Consider the following 9,464-nt stretch of genomic DNA (forward strand, 5'->3'; position numbering starts at 1 on the left):
CTGAGGTCCACAACCCAGGCACAGTTCTAGAACGTTTTTTATCAAACCTTCCCATCTTCACAGCTTTGCTGATCTCACCTCCCTTGCTACTGATGGCTCTCGATTTAGGCGTTTTACCTTCATCTTTATTTCTGCAATTGCTTTCCACAAAGGTTTCAGTGCAGTTCTTTTTAAGTTATGATTTGCTATCATTCTTACAAAGCGGAGATCCTATTTGTTATGAATTCTCACACATCAAGGTCAGTGTACAGGCGAAGGTTCAAACAGGAGCTCCCAGGGTACTGTGGACAAGGCAGGCTCGGAGTCAAAGAAAGAAACTAGGTGGAGGCAGGAAAACAGGCTCACTGGAAGAACACGGCTCAGTACAAGGCACTCAGGAGGTTGAGGCAAGACTTCGCGAAAAAAACGAGGCTTAGACAGGCTTTATATAACGTTACAAACTTTTCGAGGGTGTGGCAAATAAGGTGATGACAGGTAGCACCCAATCACAAATCGGGGAACAGAGAGATATTTTTGTACTTTCCATTTACAGTATGTGTATTGGGTCAAAACGCTGTGATCCCAGATCACCAGCTTGCTCTTAATTTTTCCTATGCCGAATCCCGGCAAAACATTTGAAGCATTTCGAAACAGTGTGACGCCATGAAGTCGCGTTCAGCCTGGTCACGCGCCTTTTCATACGGACTTCGGAGCAGTGGACAGTATGGTAACGCTATGCTCCAAAGGAATCGAAGCAGTTGCGAATCAGTGTTTCGAGTCGTGTTTCGTTAAACCAGCAAAAAGCAAGATCAAACGATTCCTGGCTCAAACATCCAAATATATTAGCAGCCCAATGATGTGAAATTGTAAGCAGTGCTGATTTTAATTGGATTTAAAAATCACCGCTGAGGTTCTGTTTCCTCACTTGTTTCCACATCACGGAGGAAGACAATTCTTAAGAATGACGCTGGAGGGAACCAGCAGAGCGATCTGCGCACCTGGACTCAATTCCTGACCCTGGAGACGCGCAGAGCGTCTGACGTCCTCGTGCGCCCGCTTCAGCCTGCTGCTGTCCAATCGCCGAGCTCAGCCAATCAGCGCGCAGAGAGAACTTAAGGCGCTGAGCGCGGCTTTCCTCTAGTTCCTCTCCGAGTTCCGCCATGGAGAAGTCTGGGGTTAGTGGGAAAGTGTGGAGTCTGTGTGCCTGGCTTTTTGTGTTGCTGGATGTGGCTCTAGCCCAGAATCAGAAATGTCTGGTGAGCGATAATGACAAGGTGGTGTGTGGAGACCCAACCGTCACGAGAGCCGACTGTGAAGCAGGAAACTGTTGCTTTGATCAGACAAGCCAGAGGCGCTGCTACTATGGGAATGATGGTGGGTTTGTGTAACCTGAGCACTTCAGAGCAGGACTCCTTTTTTTATAATGGGACTGAATCCAGCCTTTGTATCCCCTCAGTGACTGTGCAGTGCACCAGGGATGGTCAGTTTGTGGTTGTGGTGTCCAGGAATGCCACCAGCCCTCCGCTGAGCCTGGACTCGGTCAGTCTGCTGGGGGGTGGCAGTGCAGCCTGTGGCCCTGTTGGCACCACTGCTGGCTTTGCCATGTTCAAGTTCCCAGTCAGTGCCTGTGGCACCAGGATGAGGGTGAGTTGCAGCCAGTGTCTTGTTCCCAGAGTGCCAGTGTGTGCAGGCTGTGCCTGTCATGTCCCCACCCCTGTTCCAGGTGGAGGCTGGTGCTGTAGTGTATGAGAACCTGATGAACTCCAGCTTCGAGGTGAGGCCGGGACCTGATGGCTCCATCACGAGGGACAGTGCCTACAGGTGGGCAGGTTGCCTTCTCCTTCCTCGGCTCCCCTCGGCCTGTGCCAGTTCCTGATGGCTGGCTTCTTCCTGCAGGCTGTTCTTCCAGTGCAGGTATGCAGATGATGAGCTGGTTCCTCTGCAGGCAGTGGTCTATACGGTCTCTCCACCCCCTCCAGCAGTGGCCCCAGGACCCCTCCGTGTGGAGCTCCAACTGGCAAGAGGTACCTGTGCTGAGCCTTCAGCTCTGCTCGGCTGCCCTGCAGGGTGAAATAGTGCTCAAGCTCCTTCCTCCTCCTCAGGAGAGCAGTATGACTCCTACTACAGTGAGGGTGACTACCCTGTGACCAAGGTCCTGCAGGATCCTGTGTATGTGGAGGTTCACATCTTGCAGAGGACGGATCCCAATATTGTCCTGACGCTGGGAGACTGCTGGGCCACTTCCACCCCAAGCCCTCTGAGCCAGCCCCAGTGGAGCCTCCTGGTTGCTGGGTAACCTGTCCTCCTGTAGCTCTTGCTGGATTCCCCACTGCTGACCCCTGCTGGCAGAGCTCTCACCCTTCTCCTCCTGCTGCAGGTGCCCATACAGAGATGACAACTACCAGACCACTCTGATCCCTGTGGGCGGCTCCTCAGGGCTGCTGTACCCAACGCACTACCAGCGCTTCATGGTCCGGATGTTCACTTTTGTGGACCCTGCCTCCCAGCTCCCCCTGAAGGAGACGGTAAGGAGCCGTGGCTGGGAGGCACCAGCTTGATCCCCGAGGGCAGCTGACCTTCTCTCACCCCTGCTCTGCTCTCTCCAGGTCTACATCCACTGCAGTGCAGCAGTGTGCCAGCCGACTGCTACTGACCGCTGTGTCCCAACCTGCAGCAGGAGGAGTGAGTACCTGTCGCATGTCGGCTCCAGTGCTCCAGCTGAGGGGTCCCTGTTGGCTGCTGAATCCTGGTCGTCAGTCCTCCCAGCAGTTCTTCTGTTCCTCTTCCAGGAAGGGCAGCTGCTGCAGCACGCGGGGGCTCCTCCAAAGACACTGCAGTGGTCTCTAGTGGAGAGGTGATCCTGACTGCCTCTGAGCTCCCAGCCCAGGGTGAAGCGCATCGGCTCTGGTCTGAAGGTGAGAGGCTCCACTGTGTGAGCGGTGTTGGCGTGTTGCTCTGGCTGTGTACTGACTGCTGCCTGCTCTCTCCTCAGTGCCCCAGGTCTTCAGCTATGGCTTGCTGGCAGTAGCTGCCTCCACTGTGCTTGTGGTCTCTGCGCTGCTGCTGGTAGCTGTGTGGAGATTCAGACCTTGTACACAGAACAAAGCTGTAACTGGAGCATAATAAAGGGAGAAGTGAACTCTGGTCCTCCTCAGCCTTTTTCTTATTCACTCTCTTAATGATGTCTAAGACGCTTACAGCTGCTTCTTTCTAGAAGGAATGGTGGCAAAACACTGCTTAACAGCTCAATGTAATGATTATTGCAGTAAGAGGGCTTTTCTGCATCCAGCTCTGAAACCTCTTCCAGAACCACAGTCTGCTCCCTCTCCTTCGTCTTGGTAATCTGACCACTGAGGAAGGTAATTAATACTGCAGGTGCTGCTTGGAGTCGGGGGCAGTGCTGTTCCCCTTGCAGCGACTGTAGGGGAACTGACTTCGTACCTCCACTTACTGCGGCAATACTACCTGCTCCTCACACAGGACTGATGTCACGCAATCCAGGAAGTGGCTTTAGAGCGGGATAATCTGTGGTCTTGGCTTCTGCTCTCTGGAGGGAGAGAGGGAGGTGGCGGGATTGGACTTGGGAGTTCATTTGGAAGACACTGGTCCATAAACAACTATAGAAATAAAGTAGCTTGAGTTTCTCACTTGTAAATACTGACATTCATGATCACATAAATGACATGATTTCAAGGGGAATTGGAGAGGGGCAGTGGGGAGTATTACTAAATGTTGGAACAAGTAATGGATTCATTCCATGCTGCAAGGAAAACATTTTGGCTGTGGAGCCTTCTTCAGGGGTGAGAGACAAAGCAGTAAGCAAAGGTAATGTCGCGGGAGCAGGGGACAGAAAGAGGCCAAGCAAGAGGTGTGAAATGAACTGGAGGTTTCATTTCACACCTATTCTGCCTTCAAGAAGGCTCCATGGCCGAACCGTTGTCCTCTTTCTTTTTCTGAGGCGACTGCTGCGTGCCAGAACGCTCACTGCACATCAGCTCTCAGTAGGGAGGAGAGCAGAGTAATGAAGCCAGTTCATAGATGGGGATTATTAGGAGGCCCTGATTAGTAAAGGCCAAGGAGAATTTTGGCCAGGACACCGGGGTTATACCCCTACTTCTTTCGAGACACCCCCTGGGATTTTTCATGACCACAGAGAGTCAGGAGCTCGGTTTTACGTCCCTTCCGAAGGAAGGCATAGTGTTTACAGTCAAGTGTCCCCGTCACTATACTGGGGCATTAGGACCCACATGGACCGCAGGGTGAGCGCCCCCTGCTGGCCCCACTAACACCTCTTCCAGCAGCAACCTTGGTTGTTCCCAGGAGCTCTCCCATCCAGGTACTGACCAGGCTCACACCTGCTCAGCTTTAGTGTTCTCTCATCTGTCTGCAGCTCCTTCATTAGCACCAACATCGCAGGCTTCTCGATCACACGCCTGCTTACGCGACACTGTCTCGTTCACTTTCTGGTGCTCTAATGTAGCGGGTTTGTCTCTGCAACACGACTAATCAGTTCATTGATCTGAAATCACACGTGTAGCGCAAGTTAAGACGTAATTTGAGTGGATTTAGGATTCCTGTTAAACGAAATGTAAAATAAGAAAACTACAGATTGAAAGGCCTGCCTACATTTTCTAAAATTTCATAATGCCCTATGTGATTTAACAGTAAGGCAAAACCATATTTGACTAAGAATACGTTATCAGCAGCGATTTAGTCCTAGCCTGAGGTGGACTGGATTTTGCTGTGGTTTTACATTTCTATTTTCTCAAAATCCTCCAGAAAGGTTACCAGCCAGCACTGGGACGACATGACGCCATTTAAGGTAGAAATTGGCTCGTAATGCGTAATTACAGCAGAACGTACTGACTCAGCCGGAGAAAATGGAAACATGAAATAAAAGAATACGTAAAACATCACCGGTTCCTATTCGGACAGTTTTCAACAGACTCGGCGCTGTTTCCTGATCGCTGCTCTGATCTTCCCCGACTCTCGCGCTCTATCCGGGCTCCTCAGTACGAGCGGACACGGGGTTTGTTCACGTGAGAATCTGCTTTCTCTGTCGGCAAACCTGAACCCCATTAAGAGAGAATATCTGTGTGCCTTTAAAAAGACGTACTTGGCAAACAGTAGGTATCATGGATTTGTTCTCTGTGGGAAGCAAAATGTGGGTTTCGGGCATTTCTCTCTTCAGCTTCTTGGTGTTCGGGCGTTTCTGTGACGCCGCTACATGGCGCTCGGCGCCCGGACGGCGAACCGGTATCACGCACAAGGGGGCTGTGTTTTACGACGTTCCTCGGTTTCCACAGCAGGATACGCCGCTCGTGCGGGCTGTGTCGGTAGCGTGCGGGGAGAGTCAAATCGTGGTGCAAGTCAGGAGAGACCTGTTCGGTACCGGTCAGCTGATCAACTCCTCGGACGTCAGTCTGGGAGGCTGTGCGGCTACAAGGCAAGACGACGCGGCGCAGGTCCTGATCTTCGAGTCCGAGCTGCAGGCGTGTCGTAGTTCGCTGACGGTAGGGTGTCCGGCTTTGACATCATACAGTAGCTTCATATTTTAGTGGTGTGCCGGCTTCACCCGTCGCTTCTCTCCTAGAGCGCACCAGAGGAGCTAGTGTACAACTTCTCTCTCAACTACACCCCGCGGGCGATTGCCAACACCCCCATCGTGAGAACGAATGGCGCCGTTGTCGGTATTGAGTGTCGCTACATGAGGTGAGGGAGGCATCTGCTGTCCTGCAGGGTCCACGGAGCTCCAGGGCTGAATAAGGACCGTGTCACTCTGCTGGAGTCTCTTTCCCAGGTTTCACAATGTGAGCAGCAGCGCCCTGAAGCCCACCTGGGTCCCCTACACTTCCACCAAGTCTGCGGAGGATGTCCTGGATTTCTCCCTGGTGCTCATGGCTGGTATGTGCTCTTGTAGGGGAGAGGTGCAGCAAGACTCCCTTTCGCACTGGGGATGTCTACTAGACAAGATTGCTTTGTTGAATTAGTTGACTGGGGGTCTATGAAGGTTTGCTCCCAGTAACCGGAGCTCTTTGAAGGGATCTGTTCATCTGGTTCTCTGCTATTTTCCTGTAATGGCTCCTCTCCAATGCTAGATGACTGGAGCTCCCCAAGGACCTCCAACGTGTTCTACCTGGGGGACGTCCTGAATATTGAAGCCTCCGTCAGCCAGGCCGACCACCAGCCCCTCCGGCTCTTTGTGGACAGCTGTGTGGCCACCCTGGTGCCTGACCAGACCTCTACCCCCAGATATGCCTTCATTGAGAATCATGGGTGAGTCCTGTGCCTTCTGATGGAGGAACTGCTGTGCAGACGGTGCACTTGCAATGACCTCCCCTCTTCCCCAGGTGCCTGACTGATGCCAAAACTACAGGCTCCAGTTCTCAGTTCATGCCAAGACCCCAGGACGGCAAGCTGAGGATGAAGCTGGATGCCTTCAGGTTCTATCAAGATGCCAGGAGCTCAGTGAGTGTCTTCCTGTGGCCTCTGGGCTGTGAGGAGGTTTAGCTGCAGTGGAGCCTCTGACTGAAGGTGTACTGTTCCAGATCTACATCACCTGCCTTCTGAAGGTGACTGCTGCTTCCCAGAGTGTGGACTCCCTGAACAAGGCCTGCTACACTACTGGGAATGTGTAAGTGAGGAGGAGGCTGTTGCCCGCAATGTGCTCTGATGCAGGTGTCTGCAGTGATGCCTGTCCTGCTGTAGGTGGACGTCTGTGGATGGGAGTGATCAGGTGTGCAGCTGCTGTGACTCCAGCTGTCCTACTACCAAATCCAGGCACTGGATGAGAATGAAGAGGGATCTGGGATCTAAAGAGGGTGAGACTCTCTTGCTTGTGGCTTCTCAAAATGAGGAGAGGGGATTCTAGTTCTTGTAGATGCTAGTGTTCCACTCCAGTAGTATGGACATTAGTACATTGAGGGATTGGGAGCAGAAGTCTTCATAGAAAACCATGGCACTGTATGCTGTACACAATCCCTCCTGCTCTTATTCTTGGGGAATGTAGGCAACTGTTCTCTGGATTGCTACATGAAAAGGAACGTTCCAAAGGGTGTCCTTCCCTCCAGCATGCTCCTTAAATCCTGGTCAGGCTTATGTGAAAGTGAATGCTGTCTTCTGCAGCGCTGTAGGTATTTCAATCCAGAATTCCTTCCAGTTGCAGCTGCTGAGTGGGAAGGCGATGCCACAGTTGGTCCTCTGTTTGTGCTGGGAGAGCAGGCTGTTGACCGCCCAGCAGAGGTGAAAGGTCAGAGGTCTCAGCTGAGAGCACAGGAGGAAGGTGATGCAACAGGTAGAGGAAGCCTTTAGTACCCAACCTGTTTACTGACTGGGGTCTCAGTGGGACTGAACTGGTCTGAAAGCATCTCTATGGTAGAGCAGTGTGAGCTAACCTGTCCTCTCTTTCCAGGAGTGTCTGCTGAGCCTGTGATCCTGGCTGCTCTGGGGGCAGTGGTGGGGCTGGTCTGTGTGGCTGTGCTGGGGACTGTCCTTTACAGGAGACTGCAGAGTAAATCCACTGAGCTGACTGTGGAGAAATAAAGGAGGGATTGGAAACTGTCTCTCTGTGTGATACTTGTTCCTTTCTTAATCCAGTGCAATAGATCTTGACACCTGCTTATTGCGCTGACCTCTTGTGTCCTCATGCTACCCTGTTCAGTGTCTTTGCCACAAGCACTGTGGGCAGAGGGTGGGCTTGGGCTGTTACTGCACTGGCTGTCAGCTAGTCTGACAGCCTTTCTTGTGCAGATGCTAAGCATTAAACTGCAGCTCCACTCTGTAGAGTAGATGCTATGGGTGGGGAGCTTCTCTGCAGCTGATGATGGCTGCTGTAGTACTCGCGGGAGCAGCCTGGACTCCAGCCTGTTACAGGTCCCTGCCAGCAGCACATGGACGGTTGATTGTGCTTCTAATTCAGGTTCTAGTTGACATGGCATCCTTTATGAAGGGTAGAGGGCAGCCACGTTTCTGGTGTTGCCATGTGGGGCTCTTTACTGTCACTGAGACGCCTCATATGGTTCTCGTTTTCTTTGATTTTATGGAGTAACACGTTTTAAGGGGTCTGACTTTTTTACTTCGTTCTGAGGTGAAAATGTTTTGGTACGACCGCGGCGTTCGGTACCGAATGGAGCGGGCGTAGGACTCGGGAGAAGAGGTTGATCAGAAGCGGGGACAGGGATTACAGCGCTACACCTACACTAACAGACACGAAGGGAAGAGCCCGTTTCCAGCCTCTATCCCCCTATATACAGTACAGTCCCCTAGTCCCGCCCCCCAAGCGCTCTTTCCAGCCCGCCCTGCGTGCGCATGGCTCTACAGTATTATCAAACTAAGTGTGTGGATGGAGTTTAGATCTCTCTTTAGAGAATTGTACTTAGGATTTCGTTCTAATAGCCAGTACAGGCTAAGACAAGAGCCTAAACAAAATTGGCTTGCATGAGCAGAAGAGATGTAAACGAAGGCTGAAAACCGCCGCTCCAGCTTCCTGTGTCTCTCAAACAGGATGCGAGTGGAAAATTTCTGTTGCAGCTGAGGAGTTTACTAATGTCCGAAAATGGCCCATTAGCATTGAGATCGTAATTTGTTCTGAAGCGTAGAAAAGAAAATCGGGATAAGAGATCTCGAAAGAGCGCAACGCCGAAACCAGCCATTGTAAAAATGCATAAAATGTAATCCTATGTATTTCATTTGGTTTGGGCTCCGTTACATCCAATTAACTAACAAACGGTAGACATGGCCCATTGTCAAGCTAGAGCCGTCGACTATTCGAGGTTTTTCTTGCTAGAAGTGAGCAGATTCTCGTTTGCCGCAATTGTACACATGCCGTATGTCTGCAAATCGGCCCTACCCAGACAAAAGCGTGAAAGCACAGTTCAGCGATTATAACCGGCATTAAAACGCATTGGTTTCCGTGCGGCTTCTCCAGTATTTTACTAAATGGAGGTGTGCATTCAACCTGTAGCCGCTCTCGTCAGAGCTCAAGCGGATTAAAGCATACCTGAGGTCCACAACCCAGGCACAGTTCTAGAACGTTTTTTATCAAACCTTCCCATCTTCACAGCTTTGCTGATCTCACCTCCCTTGCTACTGATGGCTCTCGATTTAGGCGTTTTACCTTCATCTTTATTTCTGCAATTGCTTTCCACAAAGGTTTCAGTGCAGTTCTTTTTAAGTTATGATTTGCTATCATTCTTACAAAGCGGAGATCCTATTTGTTATGAATTCTCACACATCAAGGTCAGTGTACAGGCGAAGGTTCAAACAGGAGCTCCCAGGGTACTGTGGACAAGGCAGGCTCGGAGTCAAAGAAAGAAACTAGGTGGAGGCAGGAAAACAGGCTCACTGGAAGAACACGGCTCAGTACAAGGCACTCAGGAGGTTGAGGCAAGACTTCGCGAAAAAAACGAGGCTTAGACAGGCTTTATATAACGTTACAAACTTTTCGAGGGTGTGGCAAATAAGGTGATGACAGGTAGCACCCAATC

At 51.3% G+C, this 9,464-nt stretch overlaps 2 protein-coding genes across 2 annotated transcripts; both read left to right on the plus strand.

Moving 5' to 3' along the window:
- The first annotated feature begins 1,113 nt into the window (after positions 1–1,113).
- LOC148635374 (zona pellucida sperm-binding protein 4-like) lies at positions 1,114–3,118 on the plus strand. The gene is made up of 9 exons (XM_088623611.1): positions 1,114–1,353; positions 1,436–1,623; positions 1,703–1,800; positions 1,876–2,003; positions 2,082–2,271; positions 2,357–2,504; positions 2,586–2,661; positions 2,769–2,894; positions 2,972–3,118. Exons 1-9 carry the CDS (start codon positions 1,140–1,142, stop codon positions 3,100–3,102), a joined length of 1,299 nt encoding a protein of 432 aa, XP_088479737.1. The 5' UTR covers positions 1,114–1,139; the 3' UTR covers positions 3,103–3,118.
- A 1,980-nt stretch (positions 3,119–5,098) lies between these two features.
- On the plus strand, positions 5,099–7,541 carry LOC148635375 (zona pellucida sperm-binding protein 3-like). The gene is made up of 9 exons (XM_088623607.1): positions 5,099–5,492; positions 5,573–5,691; positions 5,780–5,883; positions 6,078–6,255; positions 6,330–6,447; positions 6,528–6,613; positions 6,688–6,800; positions 7,139–7,273; positions 7,391–7,541. Exons 1-9 carry the CDS (start codon positions 5,115–5,117, stop codon positions 7,519–7,521), a joined length of 1,362 nt encoding a protein of 453 aa, XP_088479733.1. The 5' UTR covers positions 5,099–5,114; the 3' UTR covers positions 7,522–7,541.
- Positions 7,542–9,464: the final 1,923 nt, after the last annotated feature.

Source organism: Lepisosteus platostomus, unplaced genomic scaffold (assembly GCF_059453375.1).
Source record: "Lepisosteus platostomus isolate fLepPlt1 unplaced genomic scaffold, fLepPlt1.hap1 Scaffold_261_H1, whole genome shotgun sequence".
In the NCBI taxonomy this organism is placed as follows: domain Eukaryota; kingdom Metazoa; phylum Chordata; class Actinopteri; order Semionotiformes; family Lepisosteidae; genus Lepisosteus; species Lepisosteus platostomus.

What these genes read in the sequence shown, in the direction of transcription:
- LOC148635375 (XM_088623607.1), top strand. Translation starts at nt 5,115, where the DNA reads ATGGATTTGTTCTCTGTGGGAAGCAAAATGTGGGTTTCGGGCATTTCT. An exon ending in CGTGTCGTAGTTCGCTGACG is followed by an intron (nt 5,493 to 5,572) that starts GTAGGGTGTCCG and finishes CTTCTCTCCTAG; the next exon opens with AGCGCACCAGAGGAGCTAGT. An exon ending in ATCAAGATGCCAGGAGCTCA is followed by an intron (nt 6,448 to 6,527) that starts GTGAGTGTCTTC and finishes GTACTGTTCCAG; the next exon opens with ATCTACATCACCTGCCTTCT.
- LOC148635374 (XM_088623611.1), top strand. Translation starts at nt 1,140, where the DNA reads ATGGAGAAGTCTGGGGTTAGTGGGAAAGTGTGGAGTCTGTGTGCCTGG. An exon ending in GGAGCTCCAACTGGCAAGAG is followed by an intron (nt 2,004 to 2,081) that starts GTACCTGTGCTG and finishes CCTCCTCCTCAG; the next exon opens with GAGAGCAGTATGACTCCTAC. An exon ending in TGGAGCCTCCTGGTTGCTGG is followed by an intron (nt 2,272 to 2,356) that starts GTAACCTGTCCT and finishes CTCCTGCTGCAG; the next exon opens with GTGCCCATACAGAGATGACA.